Source organism: Camelus dromedarius, chromosome 13 (genome assembly GCF_036321535.1).
Source record: "Camelus dromedarius isolate mCamDro1 chromosome 13, mCamDro1.pat, whole genome shotgun sequence".
Classification (NCBI taxonomy): domain Eukaryota; kingdom Metazoa; phylum Chordata; class Mammalia; order Artiodactyla; family Camelidae; genus Camelus; species Camelus dromedarius.
The window spans coordinates 8755930-8775381 of record NC_087448.1 but is presented as its reverse complement, the minus strand read 5'-3'; the positions used below and the strand labels follow the sequence as shown (position 1 = coordinate 8775381).

The window sequence follows — 19452 nt, the reverse complement described above, 5'->3', positions numbered from 1 at the left end:
ATTTCAACAACTTGACTGCTGCTTGGCTACCCCAAGCCACCTTCATCTCTACCCTGGGTAAGTGCAGCGGTCTCTTTGCTGGTCTGCTCACATCTTCTTTGCTGCCCTCCAGTTCCTTCCCCACCAACAGCCAGAGTGATCTTTTCAAAACATAGATCTGATCATGTCACTTTTCTGCTTTGAAACCTCTCATTGTTTAAGATAAAGACCATGTGGTCTGCAAATCCTGGCATAATCTGGCTCTAGTCACCTTTACTCCATCAAGTGACTCTCCCCCTTGGACTTGGTTCACCAAATGCTTTAGCTTTCTCACCACAGGGCCTTTGCACATGCTGTTTCTTCTTCATGTCCAGTCTAGTTTTTCTCAACCTCAGCACTACTGGCATTTGGGGTCAGATCATTCTTTTTTTGGGGGGGGGGGCCCTGTGTATTGTATACAGTAGCATCCTCCCGCCCCCATCAGTTGTGACAGCCAGAAACATCTCCAGGCATTGCTAACTGTCCCCTGGGTGGGAAGGAGGTATATGTGTGTGTAAAAACCTCCCTTGTTGAGAACTAGTGGTCTAGAATGATCTTCTTCCTTTCTGCCTATCAACTCTCAGTTCAGAAGTCACCTTCTCCGGGAACCCCTTCCTGACTCTTCAGGCTAGACCCAGTTTCCCTCCAGTTATTAATGACATAACTCTTGACAACTGCTGTCTCTCACTGCACTGTCTGCTGCGTGAGGGCAAGGGGCCATGCCCACTTCCCTCCCAGTGCCTAGGAGGGTATTTGGCATATAAGGACACTTAATATTTGTCGAATGAAGGAATGAATGCATTTAAGTTCAAATCTGTCTGCTGCAAAAAACTGTACCTTCCTCCAAAAGTCTAGTCTATCATTTACTGAGGCAAGGACTGAGCCAAGTACCTCATGACTATGAGGGAGGTCTTATTATGCCCATTTTGTAGATGGGAAACTAAAGCTTAAGCAATGCTAAATGACTTGCCTATGATGTCAAAGCGCTAGAGCAAAGACCCAAATCTAGGTTTTCTCACACCGAAGTCCAAGCTGATAGGTGTGAATATGAACACAGATGTCCAGTGCTTTGCTGTGGGGCTTGGTTCTCTAGTCTGCATGACTCAGTCATTTGAAATAAAATGTAAAGGTCATGCTTAAGAAATGCAACAGAATCAGAATTCCAAAGAGCCCTGTGAAGGCAAAGCAGGCTACATCTACAGGATGGAGTTTCTAGGAAGTAAATGTAAGACTGAATCTAAACAGGGAAGAAATCTAGCATACAAATGAACAAAAAATAACCCCAAACCACCTTCCAGGGTTTCGTGATGTTCACAATCAGGGAGGTGAAGGACGATGATCAGGACTCTCGGATTTCCCAAACCGGCAACAATCCCTGCTTGTTTTGTCACCGCCCCCACCCCCAATCCCTTACTGTGATTAGCAGAAAAACAGTAAAAAAAAAAAAAAAAAAAAAAAAAAAAAAGTAAGAGGGGGACTGCTTCCAGATTCCCACTTCAGTCTTGATAAAAAAGAAGCCCAAGAAATAAAGAGGGTGGTCACCTTATGATGGGAAAAGGAGGGAGAACAGAGAAGCAGCACGGAGCACTTCCAAACTCTGCAGAGATAAAAGACTTCCTGGAATATCAGTCAAACTAATGACTGTTTTCTCTGGACAGAAGACAGCTGCGATGGAAACCCTGAGACAGAGCCCTGAAAGCTAAGGAGATTCGTCCTGTAGGCGGGGATCCCAGATCTGCACATCTTGATTTGACCCTAAAGTTTTAGTATCAGTAGGGAAAAAAAAAAGAATCCCGAAGGAGCTTTTACAAGAAATATTTTTCCTTTACTCTCAAGAGACAAGCACTGTTTTAAAGAAAGAGACTTGCTTTTAAAAAAGAAAAATCAACAAGCATACAGAGCATCTATTATCTGCCAAGCTAAGCACTAAAGAAACATAAATAAGGCAGCTTGTGCCCCGAGGAGCTCTATAAAGTGTTACTGTTGTTTTGGGATCATTTCAGAGATGTTTGGAACACAGTACTTTCTTTTCTGATGTATCCCAACCATCGTAAGTTACAATGACTGATTTACAACTCTACGTGGGTCTGCCCCCCAAAAAGTGAGCGGAGAGAATCAAATTTATCTCGATGTTCTCTGAACCTGGATGACTCCACAGTGCAATTCTACTAAATGGTCCCTAAAACCAAATAGAAGCCACATGTCAGAAAGAATGGGTTGATCACTTTGATTTCATTTTAAGGGAAAGGAGGAAAAAGAGTTCATTCACTTGAAAATCATCTATTAAGAAGGCAGTATGACATTTTTACACCAGTTTGTGTAATAATTTTACTGCATAAGAAATTACAGGGCTTGCATAAATCATTAGGGCAACAGCAACAGATAGGAGAATAAACAAAACGAACATGATTATTCTGATCCAATGAAACAGGATAATACTCCAATTCTTAAAAACATCACAAACTCCCCAATGTGGTTCCTTTTGAGAGAGAATCTACCTCTTGCCTTTTCTGGATACAGTAATGACTGTGGTTTCATAAAGCTCAATGGAAAACTGCTTTACAGTTAAAAACATAAAAAAGCAACTTACGTAGAAGTGTAGCCCTCTTAATACTGGATATAACAAAAATAAAGACATCAAGCTGCCTGCTTTTGCCTAAAGCAAGGCTTGACTTTTCTATTAATAGTGACACTTTACATAGAATACTACATAATTTCCTAGGTTATGAAACAGCACAAGTTGGAGAATCCCAAAAATATTGCAGGAGTGAATTTCTTCCAATGGAAAAAAGTATAAATGCACTAGATGTTAAAATTTCCATTTTTCATTCAATTATTTGCCTTGTTCAAAACAGAAAAATACAAATAAATATTTTTCCTTATAAATGAAGTTCATAGCATAGTGTTTGAAAAAGAAAGATTAAAAAACCAAAAATCTTAATTTACTCTTCCTTGTCATTAAATAAAAATTCTAATATACAGACACATTGGATATTTACATAAATTGTAGGAGTCAGTTTGTCACTTCTTGTTTACAATCCGTGTTTGATACTATGAGTCTCTACACTACACGACCCACATCCCAAATGCAGGTTTAATTCTGCTCTAAGTTGCTCAAGATAATTTTTTTCTCTTTTTCTTTTTAATTAAAAAAGACTTCATCCTTGGAATTTTGGAATTTACACTTGAGTTGTCTGAAAAAATACAATTTCAATGCAAAAACCACATCAAGCATTCAAGAGTATATTGCTGGTGCTGTAATCTTTTTGCATGTCTTTGTTTTCATAGGAAAAAAGCAATAAAATAAGCAACATGTAAGACTTTTAAATGGTTAAAATGTAAGCATGTCACATTAATGATATTCCTCATGCACTAACACACAAACTCAAAAAATGGAGGAAAAAGGATCAGACGTCTTTCTTTTGCATTTGTTCTAACTTTCTTCTTAGAAGACCATAATTCTCCTTAGTTCCTGATGCAGTCGGGTCAAGATGCAGAGAGATTTCATAGTGTTTCTTGGCCAAGTCTAGATGCCCCCAACGATGATAAAGTACAGCTGAAATAGCAAGAGATCGATTTCACTGGAAATACTTCCATGAGACTGTGGTATCTCCAACCACTTGTACCAAGAAATATTACAGAACCTCTCCAAGCAGTTTTCAAAAGTCATTGTTTCAAACAATAGTGTTTGTACTGCAGACTTTATTTATTGTAACCACACTCCCTGATGACTGTCCGTTTAACCACCCCCAGTTACTCCTGGGGGGTCTTCACATCACTAGGCGTGATCCATCTCCCTACAGCAACAGTATCACATAAAGAACTAAAAGGAAGAGGATGCTAAGTTTCTTAACGCTGCCATGAAATTTCTGGGAAGCCAGGCTAGAAAGGGCTGGGCTCCCACACTTAGTGCCTTGACCATGTAGAAGACCAGTCATTTACTTTAATAAAGAGTCCTCTACACTTTTGGCAAAATAATAGCTTGTTCGTTGCCCGCTGGAATTAAGGGCTCTAACATCAAGATCTGACCATAAAATGATAGTTAAAATAAATCTACTTACTAGAATGCTAAGCCTCTGACTATTACAATGATTCTGTAAGTAAAACTAGCTTTCTACACAGGCAGAAGAACAAATACTGATGCTTCATGACTTTTGCAATGAGAAGCTACAGAGTCTTTAGGGAACAGATTTGGTGGAAAAAATACTCGCGTGACTGAGCCTTCCAAACATCAACGTGCCGTGCTCTAAAAATCTGAACTACTGAGAGGCAAACGTAGAAGAAAGGAATTCTACGTAATAAATCACTGTAAATGCATTTTTAGCCAAGACTTAGGAGGACATAAGAAGACAGGGAAGACCAGGCTAGAATGGACGGTCCACTATAGAAGAGGCAAAAGGACAGACGGCAGACTGCAAACTTTCAAAGTCCTTCTCAGTTTAATGTTCTGGGATCCATCACACAAAGGAAGAAAATCTGAACTGTATCATCAGAAGGTGATTAACTGGTGGCGGTGAGGGGTTGTTCTGACCACACCATTCAGATTTGTAAGTATGACTATTATTTAGCTACCCTATTGATGTAATAACCTCTTTAAAAAGACCATGTTTTAGAATCAGATTATAAAGGCCAGTACAGGCTAGATTTGAAAAGCAACTTTCCCAACATTGATTTTACAGAAATGCACCCATTTCATTAAAATTACATAGAATTTCGGTATGACTCAAAATGAAAAATTTCCTTACCCAAATTGCCATGGTAACTTGCAGCATTTGGGTGAGCTTTAATTGCTTTGAGGAATAAGGCTTCAGATTCCTAAAAAAATGAAATAATAAGAAATAAGGTCCTGCACATGATGCACAAGTTTTATGCAGTTTTGCCGCCTATGGTTTTCAAACTTTGGACGTGCTTGTTTTGTTCCTGTGAATCCTCCTTCCAGAAACACTTGAGAGGCCCCAGACAGCCACACCCTGTTGAGAAGAGGCTCCGGAAGGTCTATGCATCGGGGAAGTGTGTGCCTGGGCAAAGGTGACAGGGCAGTAGGAAGGGGCTGGTGGCCACAGGGAGGATGAATACTCTGTCACCTGCCTCCCTGAAGGGGTGGGAATTCTGCAACATCGAGCAAGCAGCTCAGTTCAGCATGCAGGGGAGGATGGGCAAAGGTCAAAACAGGAGAGTGCAGGGCTGCCAAGGACACCCTTGGAAGTGTCACTTCCGGTCAGCATCGATGACCACATTACCAAGATTCTCAAGATAGGAGGTGGGAGTCTATTTACCTCCCCTAAGAACACACAACCCCCTCGGCAACCCAGAAGCAGCCCACTCAGCTGGAAAAAAGACCAGAGAGAATAAGGGAGGAACAGCCACCTGTCACCCTAGCCACCGCAGGACTGTAGGTGACTGTGACCAAACGTCCTGATGTGCGGGAACCGATCCTCATAGACTTGAATCTCCCCCACAGTATTCACTTCTAATCTGGCCACCAAGAAACACGGCCAAGCGTTTTCACACCTGCTCATCGTGGGACCATGGCCAATGGGATGGTTCCCTTCTACCATGATCCTGAGAAATAAAGATGCTGTTCACTATTCTCGGCCACAGCTGCAGGAGCAGCTACTCACACCATCTACATTCGGGTTTCTCAAGGGCCACCCACGCTTTAATCAGGATCAAGGGCTAAGGCTCAACAACCACGGCTGGGGCTCGGGGACAGGTCTGTCCCTTCTATCTGCCCGACCTGAGCTTCTCCCGGGGCGGGGGCTTCCCATGTCCAGGATCACGCATTTTATAGCCCAGGAGACCAGCTTCCCTGCTCTGTGCTGGCCTGCAGCGCTCCTGGGAAACTCTGGAGAAACAGGCTGGGAGTCTGGGCAAACATCTCTGAAACCACAACCTTTTAGACAGAGCTGGCAGGGAAAAAGTTGTCTTTTAGAAATGTCATCTGTGAGGGCCTGAATAAAGATATCAGGATGGCATGCAGATGTCAGTAAATGTCACTCTCAGAACTCAGCTCAAGGTCGGTGCCTACAGTCTGACTTTCAGGAGTGAACGCTCCTTCAAGGAAGTCTAAGATTTTCCTGCCACGTTAGGTAGGCTGCAAACAAAAACAAAAACAAAGCAAACAAACCAAAAAATCAGATGAATTGTGTCGATTTGTGCTGGTTTGTAGCTGCGCTGTTTCTGATTAATTTCAAACATTTCCCTTTAAAACCTCAAATCTGAGAACTGGGAAGGCCAGGGAACGCTAATCTACTTTAAAATGCTCCTCTTCCTGCAAACGAAGCAGTGTTAACTCACGACCATGATTTAGAGATAAAAGCAAGTTTGGAGTTCTCCGGCAGACGCCCGATTCATTGCTTGATTCATTTAACTAATTTCACGCTCGTGGACATCACTCAGGATGACAGGGGTCAGACTCGGGTTTGGAGGATGTAGTGGAGTTCAGGAGAGTGGGCGCAGCGGGGCAGGGTACAGGGCTTACAGTCTGCTCGGGGGCTGCTGCTCTTGGCAAGGCAAGGCTGGTGGGTGGAAAGGGGTATGAGGTTGGGCAAGGTAATGGGGGAAGGAAAAATGACTCAAAGTTTCTGAGCCTGGGCACGCTGACAAGAGAAGGGGCATCAGGAGGAAGAGTGGGTCTGTGGGGGACGGTGAGTGTGTGTTACACGCTCCATCTCAGGTAACCTTGTGTCAGCCCTGAGAGGATGCTTCAGTGGCCCCGGAACTGCACCCGGGCCCTGGGAGGCAGGACCGGGCTGGAGGCCTTGTTAGAACAAACATCTGCATGTACTCAAAGCCCATGAAATGCTCATCTATTAAATCAGGCTTTTTAACAGACCTGTTCTGGGAAGCACTGAACTATTTATAGACTGATCTTCTGTGGAGGTTCAAGGATGCTGCCCAGCCCAGGGGGAGGAGCTGATTTATGCCGATTAACAAATAAATAAACTCATATTTAAAATAGGGGATTTTTTTTTCATCGACAGGTAAAAGAACATAATTTTCTAAAGGGCATTAGACAAACTGTATTTGACCAAGGTTTAGGGTAACACATGGGACAGAGGAAGGCCCTACAAAAAAGCAGGAGAGGGTCAGTCCTGTCGAGGCGGCGAGGACTGGGCAGTCGGAGGTCATCTCAGCCACCCCGGCCGGCAGGGCTGCAACATCACCACAGCCACATCCTTAAACCCACCTCTGTTCTCTCATCCAGCATTTCCCGAGGGACACCCTGCGGACCACCCAGCTGGGAGGGTAACATGGGTGGTCCAGTACAAGGATGAAACCACGAATCACAGAGCAAGAGTAGTTCCCTCTTCAATTTGCCTTCCTTTCTTCTGGTTCAGCTGAGACAAAGTCTCCGTTTGGTGGTGGTTTGGGGTCACCCCCCTAACACCTGAAGCTAACAGAAGGCCACCCTCAGGCTCAGAGCCCTGGCCAACAGTGGTACCTACCTGAGATTTAGTAACATTATTCTATCTTCAGTTCCCTTATATTTCTAGCAGTGATAGCACATTTCCACTTTAAGTACAATTTGTGTTAAGAATTTAATGAAAACTATCAAGTAGATAATAAGTAGTATCTAAATATGGCCAAAAAAAAAAATTCATGAGTTCATCTTCTGTTTCGTTATCTTAGGCTCAGCGCCCTGGCCTCGACAGTTAGGATGCAAAAATGTGTAGAGAAACGGGAAACCCATTTCTCCATTCTGCTTTATGGAGTACTGCCTACTTAATCTAGAAAAACAAAAACAAAAACAAAAGCAAAAGCAAAAACACTGTGAACTGGAAGCCAAATCAACTCCAGGTTTGTCACCTTAATAGGAAGTCCAGTTCATAGGCTGTGGGATGACAGAAAAATCAATACAACGATCGTATAAGCTGCATCTTGAAGATGACTCGCTGAAGCTGGTTACTGGACCCCTGCCCGTCCCAGGCTGACAGACAGCTGGAAAGTCATCAGAGGGGAACCCACACACCACACCTCCCTCCTCTCTACACAAGTAGGTCTGCAAAAAATAAAACGAAACCCCTCAAAACATTATCTGTGGGCATAATCTAGAAATTAAAAAATGTATACTGAAGCTATTAAGCTCCCTATCATTCAAAAAGCAGAGAAATGCATGAAATCTCTCAACTATTGTTATAGAAAATTATACATATAATGATATTGAAATGAGCTGAATAGGAGAAGTAAATAACCTGAGACAAATATGAATTAATCATGACTTTTAGGCTTAGTGTGATCAAAATCTGATATGGCCCCTATTCAGAAAGGAAACGTTTCTCTCATGAAAGGACTAAGACATCCCTTCTAAAAGTGTGCTTTCTGTAACGTCTATGTTAGGAAGCCAGGATGCTGGTTAAAAATGCATGTTCCCTGCCCTAACCCAGCTGAGACACGGGGAGAAACATGGGCACCTGTATCCTTACAGGCCCCCTCAGTGATGCTCATACAGAAAATTAAAATCCGAGATCAGTGGTATTAGAAAACACTGAGTCCCCTTCGATACACAGGGAGTTAGGCACCTTCTGAGTCAGTCTACTCCTGGCCAACCCCAGGAGCCCAGTTAGAGCAAACATCAGCCCCAGATCAAACATCTTGTGGTTTTCATTGGTCAGAAACTTCTAGGGCCTTGGAATGACCTGTACCTTCCTGTAGATGAGGAAAAACTTGGAAGCAGCAAGAACCAGCCCAGTATCCCCGTGGACCATTATCCTTTTTGTGCAGAAGACGACACCCACAAATAAACCCAGAGCGCTGGCCCCATCACCAGGCACAGAATCACAGCTCCGTACCAGGACCGGGGCCGGGGCTGGGGCGTCAGCTAGGATGAGCCATCCCTGCTCCTCCTTTGGGTTTTTCCTCCCCTCCCACATTTGAGCAATGGTGGTGAACTCTGACCAGAAAGGATGTGGAGTTTGACTCCACAAATTCATCTTCTGGGCAGCTTCTCCAGGAAGCACACTGCCGGAGCCCCACTGGTACGTGGCCACCACCGTTTGGGTTTGGGTCCAATTCTGAATTGAACTGGGCAGAAGTTACATGTATGGCTCCTGTCAGATGCTGGCACTCACTGCAAGACATCACAGCCTTCAGTTCACACACCTTGTACTTCTGGGACTTCCCCAGCACGTTTGCCAATGAGAACATCAGAGAGTGATCGTCAGGTATCAATTCCAGGGCCTCCCTTCCAACGGCTTCAGCTTGGGCCAAATTGCCTTGAGTAAAAAAATGGAAAACTTGAAAAAAAAAGCTCACATTTTACTAGTATTTCAGTCACTTTAATTAACAGGGATTTTGTGCATTTATGCAGAACGACTAGGAATAAACTACTTAAGAAAATCAATGTGGAACATGTGATGCATGTGCACACATAATGCACACACGCGCGCGCACGCGCGATCCTATCAACTACAAAGCCCCTGCAGTCCAGCACAATTCTGACATAATACACAAACAGCTCTTGATTCAATTCTGTAAAAGCATGTAAAACCTAATTTTAATGTTCCCCCAGATACCAGTCATACCCAAATCGGAGAAAACCAGTCTGCAGCATAACAGTGTCACTGAGACACTTTAATAACTGAATATTTACCACATTGGAGCACACACTCTACACTTCCATTAGAAGCATGTGCCTGTCTCCTTCCACACTGCTTGGACGGCTCACCAGCTTTAAATTCTGCCAAATTAAAACTATCATTTCCTACGGATGGTTGGATTTTTAAAACTAGGGGAGCAGAGAAACTTCTAACTGATCAAGTCTCCCCTGGGCTCAGAACCAGATCGTCAGTTTATTAGCCTTATATCTAGAATAAGAATCTGTGAGTGTAGGTTTGAGGGTGTCTCCTTTGAGTACTGGCCATGCCCTTCAGCGCATGGACTTAGCACCATCCACTTCAAAAGCCCAGAAGCCATTCTTGCTGACCTCTGGGTACCTCCAGGAGCCCGGATGGTGGCCCTTGCCAGATAACAGGCTTCAGAAGAGACAAGATATGAGGACACACCTGCTAATGTTACTCAACACCAACTCCAAGTAAAGTGTCACTGTCCCAAACATTCACATTCCAATATATCAAAGGGGACTCCATTTTCTAGAAAATAGACATTTTGGTTATGCAAAATATTGAACCCCATAGTGACTAAAAAAAAAAAAAAACCCACTCTAACACACACTAGGGAAAAAAAGCACACTGATCTACATCTCCTAATGAGCCAGCGGTGCTGAGCCGTGGAGCCGTCCCCTCTGGTTCACGGAATCGACGTCTCCGTACCTGTGTTATCAAGGAGTATGATCATGTTGTTCCAAGCCAGGCTGTGCTCCGGCTTCAGCACGGTGGCATTTCTCCACGCGTTCAGCGCATCCACGTGACGATTTAGATCCGCATACTGAAAATAAAGCATGCAGCCCCAACATCAAGACACCATTTTTTTTTGCTCTAAGACATAACCAAATCAAACCCCAAACCAAACTTATATCTACCGAGCTTCTCATTTTTCATATTAACTCATTTAATCCTTGAAACAATCTCAGTGAAGAGAACCAGCCCCATTTTACAGATGAAGTAACTGAGACACAGAGAAATGAGGTGACTTGCCCCAAGTCCCACATCTAGAAACGACAGAGCAGGGAATGGGACCCAGGAGTCCAGTTCCTGAGCCCACAACCTTTTTACCACCACCCATAATTTAGTGATTCCATGTCAAATCATGTTTCAGACTGCTGCAGAAAGGTCAGTTAAAAATTTAATCATTCGTATTTTTCTTGAAAGACTTCAGATAGTCTAGGTATTATTTAAGGTATTATTTTAAATGGTAACAAAATATTTAATGTGATTCAAAGTGACATGGGTCAAGGTCACCCTGTGAAAAGTGGTCTTGTAGCCTCTCCCTGCTTACATCTAAGTTTCATATAAAACTGTATGTTCAGATATACTTTATGAACTCTCTGGGAAAGCAGTAATGTAAACCCCTTTGGCCCTTTGGAGCCTGCCTGCCTCCTTCAGGAAGGAGAGAATGATCTGTTGCTTTCTTTTGAGAAGGAATGTTGTTTATCACTGATAACAGAATACAAAGTAGCTGGCTCTCAATCTGCATAGTTAATAAAAGCATGCAGAGGGAGAGAGTGGAGTGTTTTTGTAGCAGATGACTCTCTTGCCCTTTTAAATTCAGTTCAAATGCACATTTCATCGGAATGAACTTGGTTCAAGTCTGCAAAAAAGTCCAAATCATTATAATTTATGAGAGTTTAAGGCTATTTCCTTTCTTACTGTCAAGTCTGTCTTTTCATTAGACAATAGAAATATTTTGACTTGCCCTATGACCCACACAGCAAATAGGTGGCACATTATGCAAGAAAAAGAAAGGTTTAATGAATTATGGAAACATTTGTGAAATAGTCCTTTGCTAAAGATGTTGTCAGAATTTCCCATGAGACTCAGAAACTCAAGATACAACATTTTAGCCCTTAAGTGAGGAAACGATATGTGAAGTTCAAAAACTTAAAATAATTTAGATTGCCTAATTATACCAACATTTAACTGTCTCTCTCTATCTGATTTCTCAGTCAATTCTCTCTAGCAAGTGACATGCATTTGAGTCATGTGGACAAGACCTGTGGTGACATTCTTTTTTAATGTACCCAGGAAAACCAGCAAAACTTCATTTACACCACAAAAAAAATTCTTCACATATTTTATTTTTTATTATTATTACTATTTATTAAAGAATAACCATAGACTGAATCAGGTAACATTTACTTTTATTTTGACTTGAACTTTGTCCTTTGTAGCATCTAGACAAAGTGAACAAGCACGCTAAGGGAAACAAAGAAACACGATACTTTAGCAAGAACTGCCCATCGAGAAAGTAATAAGCACGTTATTTACTTATAAGTCCTATGCTCATCCTTCTAGACTCTGCAAACTGCATTTCCCAGGATCCTCTGCCACTTGGCTTCTTGTTAAGCTTCTGCCAACAGGAGTCACAGGGGACCATCAGCTGGTTGGAAGCGGCAGCAGCCCTTCCCCCATTCCCGCTCTCTCCTTCCTTGTCCTTGGCAGTGTCTCTACAGCCCCAAGGATGGACTGTGGTCCTTCCTTCACGATCTCAGTTCCTGAGGTGGTGCAGCTCCTGCGATGTGGTGCCTTCTTGAGCTCTTGGATTTCTCCTCCCCCAACCCTACGGGGTATCCTCTAACTCTCTGAGTTAGTATCACCTATCCACGTGTGCTCTACCAGCAACGGTCTAAGCAGTGCCCTGTACTGGATCTTCTCTATTTAAGATACCTAGGGCACAGTTTTGGTTCTCCTGAACGGATCGTGACTGATACAGTTAGTCCCTGCACAACGACCCGTCTCTGGTCACGTCTCTGTAATTCTCTCACATCGGTAATGCCTCCCAAACAACCCAGAGCTTCTCAACTCCCTACGTCACAAGAGAACTGCCTTATATTCCCGACTTATCTCGGTCCAGAAATCAAAACACGTTTCTGTTTCCCGTTACTGAAGAGTGCCTTTTTTTTAAAAAAGAAACTTTTAAGTTATTAAATTCCTATTATTTGCCAATATATAAATCTACTGGTTGAGCTGTTAAAGATTAAGCTCTTAATGCTTTTAAGCTGTCAAGCAGGCAAGAGCTGGATAATTAAACAACAATGGAGAGAAAAATCTTCAAATAAGCAAGAACAGTTGGCAAGAGGAAACACAGCAAGATCACTTCATGGCAGCACAACGAGTAAACAGCACAGAGAGAGCAGTGCAAGGTCTCAATACATACAGTCCTACAGACGATCTTCTATGTGAGCGAGTGCTGCAGCATGAGCTAAAATCCTGTTTTATATTCTATCTTCCTTTCTTGGGCAGTAACTCTTACAGAGGGCTCATTTAGCATAAATTCTCAATTTTCCAAACCCCAGGGAATTGCACTGACAGGCAGCTACCAGGGGAAGGAAGATGGCTGCTAAGCAGCAGAGCTTTAAAGTCTAACCGAGGACTACAGGCAGGTACACCCACTTCACAAATAACAGCCTGAAAAAAGAGCTGCCTCCAAAAAAGAAAAAAGAAAGGAATGAAAGAAGAATTCACATGGATCTCAAGTGTAATACGCAAGTGCCAGTACACAGTAAACAGAAACAATAATCCCCAAAACCACCACCAATGCAAGTGTTTGGTGACACCCAATATGCTCCCAGCCCCTATTCTCACTTCATTAACTTTGCAAGGATCCACCCTGCTTTGAGTATGATTGGATTCTCTGCTCTCTACTGATATCATTATGGCGAAGTTTTATCGTCTCCCCCTGCCTCCCAGCCCCGCCCACAAGACAACGATGCGGAGGACTGGAACATGCTGCCCCAAATACACCATTTTGGCATAAAAATTATTGCACTGAAGGCATCTGAGATTTAACAGATGCAGAAAGAAGCTTTCCTGGAGCTTCCCTTATCTGACTCAAAGCAGAAACTTCTGAGAAAGGAGGAAGGCCATGAGCCCCCTCTCCTGGGGAAGTCTTATGGCCATGGAGAAGATGAACCCACGCAGGCACACCTCATTTCATTAGTTTCCCCCATATATTTACCCTCCCACAGTTTGTTGTCTTGGAAGCCTGAAACTTCTTCCTCTGTCTTGTCACTTCTCTACAAATGTATAGTTCTTTGCAAGATGCTATGTAAGTCCAAGTTCTAACCACCCCTCTGAGTTACTCATCACTGCATTTCTCCCACGTGCATGCTCACTGCGTGTGTTCATTACTCTTTTCTCTTGTTAACCTGACTGTGCTCAGTCTAATTCGCAGGGCCCCAGTCTGAGAACCTCGGAGGATAGAGGGAAAAGGTCTCTTCCCTCCTCTACGACAGTTATCACTAAAAGAGCTTTAGCTCTCCTCCAATCTTCAGGTTTCACAGAGAAAGCTGTTTCAACATCAAAGGACGTAACTAGTCATAAAGCACCGAATTTGAAAATGTGAAAGGAAACAGGAATGTGTACCAGGTCACGGGGCTCTGGACAATGGGGATATCCTGCTGTCACTTCCTTGTTCAAACAGCTTGCTGCTGTGTGGATTCCGCCACGCTACTGCCACCTTCCCTCCATCCCGGGAGAAATGACTCCCCTTTTCTACGCTTGAGTAAGTATATAGACACAGCATCTTCCCAAGACACAATGTAACTGAAACATGTCTTCTTTTTTTTTTTCAATAATGAAAAAGCACAAGTCTCTTCCCTCTAAAATGTATAGCATAAGCAGTACCTGCCGCCTCAAGTGACTTACGCAGAGTGGGAGACGTGAAACTCCCTCAGTCAGTCACAGGCTCCTGCCACCCTGCTTCCTCCACCCATAAACTCTACCACCACAACCACCCAGTCCCGAGGCAAAGCCGTTTACCACGACGAACACATTCCCGTCACGGTGAAAAACGTAAGCCTGGATTTTCAAAAAACCTAGAGTAGTTCGTGTTTTCTAGGCTGCTCTCCCCAGATAGCCTCTTCCGCTCTGACCCGCTCAGTCTACCTGCTCCAGGCTCAGACAGACGCTTCCCGGATGCAGAGACCACAACAGGGAACTGGAATCACCAGGGAGTTTCATTTTTTTTCGCCTTTACAGATACCCTGTGGAGTTTCTGATTCCCTAAATCTGAGACGGGATGGGGTGACTCGGATGCACAGCTACTTTTGGGAACTTCTGGTTTTGATCACACAAGGACTCCACAGGACCAAGAAGCTTCAGGCCTTTGAAATGAGGATAAATAGGCATCTCTTCAAAACTACTTTGATGTAATCCAACCTGTGAGGCTAGGCTAGATAAAATCTGGAAAATTATGTACAAACTTCTTTTAAAAATCACATCACTATACATATATTCTAGTTTGGCTAAAAAGCAAAAAGTTTTTCCCATAACAATTTTATTTACTAAAATTAAATATAGTAGAAACTGATATGTATTGGGTTTCATGAAGCCAAACTGAAAGGTTAATTGAAGGGAGAATATAATCATTCTTGTTTAAAAATTTTTGCTATTTATGGGTAAGTCTTCTTTTTTATTTCCAGCTTTACTGAGATAAAATTGGCATTTAAGGTATGTTGGTTTAAGGTGTACAACATGATGATTTGACACACATGTATATTGCAAAATGCTGACCACAATAATGTTAGTTACCATCTCCATCGCCACATATAATTTTGTGTGTGTAGTTATTTTCTTTATTAAGGAAATCAGGAGCTTTAACAATTAAGCTGTGCATCCTCGTGGAGGTCTTTCAGAAATCATGACAGAATCTATTTGACCATCATTATCAATATATGTTTTCAGGTTTTAAGACTATTGAACTTACTGTATTAGCTACTGCTGTAATACTTGTTTGAATAAAGAAATAAACCATTAAAAGAAAAGAAAATCAAGAGCATTAAAAGCTTTATAACCATCCTGTTAGTGCTCCAAAAAAGAAAGTCACTCTGGAACACATTATGTTCTGTTTCCACTAAATAATCTCACAGCGCTTTTGTGGGCTCGTGAGCTTGCTTTTATGGGCAGAGAGTTACCAGTAAAAATGTAGGGGGCAGTCCCTTGAGGCAGCAAAAGAGAGAAGCTCAGGGTTTGTTTGTTTTTTTAATTTCAGTTTTTGTTCAATTTGTGTTTTAAAAACAGAGCAATCAATGTTTTTCAGGAAGTAGCCCCTTGCAATACTGTTTTACAGGGCACAAAGGGACTGTTAAAATTGTAATTTATTCCTTAGTTTAACCGGTTGCCTTCATGATCTCTTTAACTTGGCAAATTCAAGTTGGACTGCTCTCTAATTAGAACTTACAAAAACAACACATAAGGAAATCAAACAGCTACTTTCAACTGAGATAAACCTATGTGAAAGAACTTCTTAAGATGCAGGGGCTAGAATGGGTGCTATCACTCTCATTTTATTATAAACAAGGAAACCAAGCCAAGCTTTTCCTTGGCAGCACAGGGCACCCGTACACTTACCAAACGCCCGAGGTTGTAGTAGCAATCTGGGTATTTCCTCCGGTGCTTGATGGCCGTCCGGTAACTTTGCTCAGCGGCTTGGAACCGTTTTAGGCTGTTCTGCACGATGCCTAAATTCATCCACGCAGCAGCGAAGTCTGGCCTGGAAGATAAACAAGGAAAAGCATGGCTTTGGCCCCAGAACTGCAGGAGCTCATAGGTTTGTCAAGAGCATCATTACAGAAACAATGCTTACTGTATCTGTACCGCCAAAGACAGCAGCTGCTCCGCTTCCTGGAGCTCATTCCTTTCCTTTAAGATATTTCCTAGATTATTCATGGCATGAACGTACTTGGGATTTAATCTGGAAGTGGAGAGAGAAACCAAGCCTGTAGTCTTCACTCAGCTCTCAGGAACTGAAATTTAAAGTTGGGAATCTGTATAGGGAGGGGTTTTTAACTCTGGAAAGTTAAAATTGACACGTATACTGTATAAATGGCATTTCTTCTGTGAGACAAGATGCTTGCGGTACCTCACAGCTTCCCGGTAGTATCTGATGGCGGCTGTCTGATTGCCTTTATCAGCCAGGTTTTTGCCAACATTGTAGTGAACCTGGAAAGAGAGATAAGAACTTGGCCATCAGCTGACAGGCTTCTTTGCTCAGAGCTGGGATCCTATCACAGTTTCTAACTGAAAGCAGAAGATAATAGTATTAAAAAACCACCACCCACCAGAACTTGAGCTAAATCCCTATGCAGGGGCCTCCTTGTGCTTTAATGCCCCTCTAACCCCATAAGAAAAGACTGGAAGAAAGGCATGTGACAAGCAGATGGTATCACTGAAGTGTGACAGGAGGATACTGACTAAAGAACTCAACAGAGAAAGCTGGAAAGTTAGGAAGCTGGGCTGGTTTTACCGCCAAACCCGACTACCTGCAACCCAGGGCTGAGATGCAAAGTCCACACGTGAGGGAACAACGAGGATTCTGTCTTTTAAACAAATCCAGCACTTTCTGGTATAACATTTTTCTTCTGCAGCATTACAAACATTCCACTTTATACTAATAACATCCTCTCTCCCTCATTCCTTCAGGTGCTAACTGCACCCCAGGCACCTGATTTCAATTCTTTTGGATCTGTTTATCTGTCTGTCTGTCTGTCTATCCATCCATCCAGAAGTAGAATGGCTGGATCATATGGTAATTCCATTTTCAATTTTAAGAAGAACTAAAATGGTTAATTTTATGGTAGGAGAATTTTACTTCAATTAAAAAATTGAATGTTTAATGACCGAAGAGGGTAGTAAAGTAGACGAGAAGAAACAGACTCACAGCTGCAAATCTACTAGAAGTTCTCAGGTCATCCCAATTCGAGGGCACTGGGGAGACCAGCTTATGGCATCTTCTCAAGGGTACCAGGGTTCAGAATAAACTACAAGGAAAGGAGCTGGGACCGGAACTAAGACCAGGGCAGCAGAACTGCAGGAATTCATGAGGACTGTTATCAAAAGTATTTCTTGATCATCAAAAGCTGCCTTTTGGAGGCTTACAGTGTAAAGGCCGGGAGCAACCTCAGAGGAGGTGATGCTACAGAACGATGCTCACTCACTTAGATGTGCCAAGTGTGACCAATGACAACAGGGACACCAGCGGCCGGCGGGGGCTGAGGGTCAGCAGGTGCAGGGGTTGGCACTGTAGACAGACTGTCTCTTCTCCTCAGAGCAGCCCTGCCGGGGAGCTGCTCTCACCCTGCCTTCCAAGTCGAGGGTCCACTTTGGCGTCGATAAGCATCTTACCCAAGGCTGTGGTGCAGAATGTGAACCGAGGCTCCAAAGCCTGTGTTTCTTCTCACGGTATGACACCCATTTATTACAATGCTGGGTGACGATGGGGCCGGCTGCGCAAGACAATTTCTAGACCCACTCGTTCATGCCATCTATTAGTTTTCTTAAGGTAAAATAATCTTTCTTTTGGGGTGTTAAGGGGTTGTATTGTGTCCCCAAAATTTGTATGCTGAAGTCCTAACCTCTAGCAGCCCAGAATGTGAGTTTTGAAAGAGGGGGTCTTTAAAGAGGTCATTAAGTTGAAATGAGGCTCTTTAGGGCCCTAATCCTATCTGAGTGGTGTCCTTATCAGAGGAGGAAACTGCACAGGCAGAGACACCAGGGATGCCTGCACACACTGGAACGACCGCGTGAGGACACAGTGAGAAGGCGGCCGTCTGCAAGCCCACCAGAGAGGCCTCAGGAGAAACCGCTGCTTCCGACGCCTTGACCTTGGACTTCTGGCCTCCAGAGCTGGGAGAAAACAAACTTCTGCTGCTTAAGCTACTCATTCTGTGGTATTTTTTTACAGTGGCAGTAGCAGACTAACATGACGGATTACACTAATGGTTTGAGCACCATCAAGTGTCATTACATCTGAACACTTCAGACCCCCTTTTAAATGTATAACCCCAGCCTGCCTTAGCAATCTAAACCCGCAGAGACAGCACGCCTTCAAAAATACTAATATTTCTGGAAGGGCATGGAGCAGTGTGACAGTCTTTAAGCACATATGGAACATAGCATTTGTTTTTTAACTGCCAATTCTCAAGTCTATACATTTATTTTTACCTAATTGGACAAAAGGAATCACAAGCAGGGAAATCACAGGTGACAGAAACGTATACTAGTGCCCAGCATACCGTATAATTTAAACTTCCTGAACCAAGTCATCGTCCACTCGTAAGTATTACCATCTTCAAGTTACTGCTTGCAGGAGGCTAGTTCATGCCACAGCTGGATGGCATGTATTGAAAAGTCAGCTCTAAATGGTTCGATTTTGTGCCTCCCCCAGCCCCAGCCTGGAAGTGTGACTTCACCTCCCTTGCCCCACACACCAAGGGACTGAATCTGGAGACTCCAACCTGTGAGCAAGGATGTGCTTGTGGTCCCCAGAACACAAACACAGCTTCTCCTTGGCTCCCGCCTCTTCCGCCCCTGAGCTCCTGATGCTATCCTTTGTTACAGGACATTCTGTTTTCTCAGAAAAAGCTCAAAGAGTTCAACTGCCCTCTGCAGTGGAGCCAGTGTCCTGTTAGACTCCTGGATGCCACAGACCAGAAGGGCAGGGGAGGGAGGAGGGGCGCTCTGGAAAATCAGACTGCAGTTAATTCCACGAAACTAGTTAAAAATCAGATACAGCCCTAGAAGGCAAGTTGTCCGTAATGAAGACCAGTAAACAGGTTTACCCACAGGCCAGCCGTATCCTGTTAGTTACTTGGAGGGAAGTATTTGAATGGAAAACAGCCGCCTAGATAATCCGTTGTGAAAAACCAAACCAAACCCCTCAGAAACGGTTTACTTAAAATAGAGCTTAAAGAATGAGTGATTTTTGTTTCCATGGGATGTAAGAGATTGAAAAAGCCTGTTCATTCTTGAACTTTCCCTCCAGCCCTTGTGATTCTTATGCTGAGACAACAAAGCATAACAAAAGCCACAGATAAAA

At 43.3% G+C, this 19452-nt stretch overlaps 1 protein-coding gene across 1 annotated transcript in view; it reads right to left on the bottom strand.

The window, feature by feature from the left end:
* Positions 1-2331: 2331 nt before the first annotated feature.
* The window catches only part of TMTC4 (transmembrane O-mannosyltransferase targeting cadherins 4), a 56605-nt gene continuing 39484 nt past the window's right edge, over positions 2332-19452 (bottom strand). Inside the window, exons 12-18 of the mRNA XM_031466280.2 lie at positions 16498-16577; positions 16222-16329; positions 15987-16128; positions 10290-10404; positions 9121-9233; positions 4764-4833; positions 2332-3574 (exon numbers count right to left, since the gene is read on the bottom strand). Coding sequence (XP_031322140.2) covers positions 3426-3574; positions 4764-4833; positions 9121-9233; positions 10290-10404; positions 15987-16128; positions 16222-16329; positions 16498-16577 — 777 coding nt within the window. The 3' untranslated portion in view covers positions 2332-3425. The remainder of the gene's footprint in view (positions 3575-4763; positions 4834-9120; positions 9234-10289; positions 10405-15986; positions 16129-16221; positions 16330-16497; positions 16578-19452) is intronic.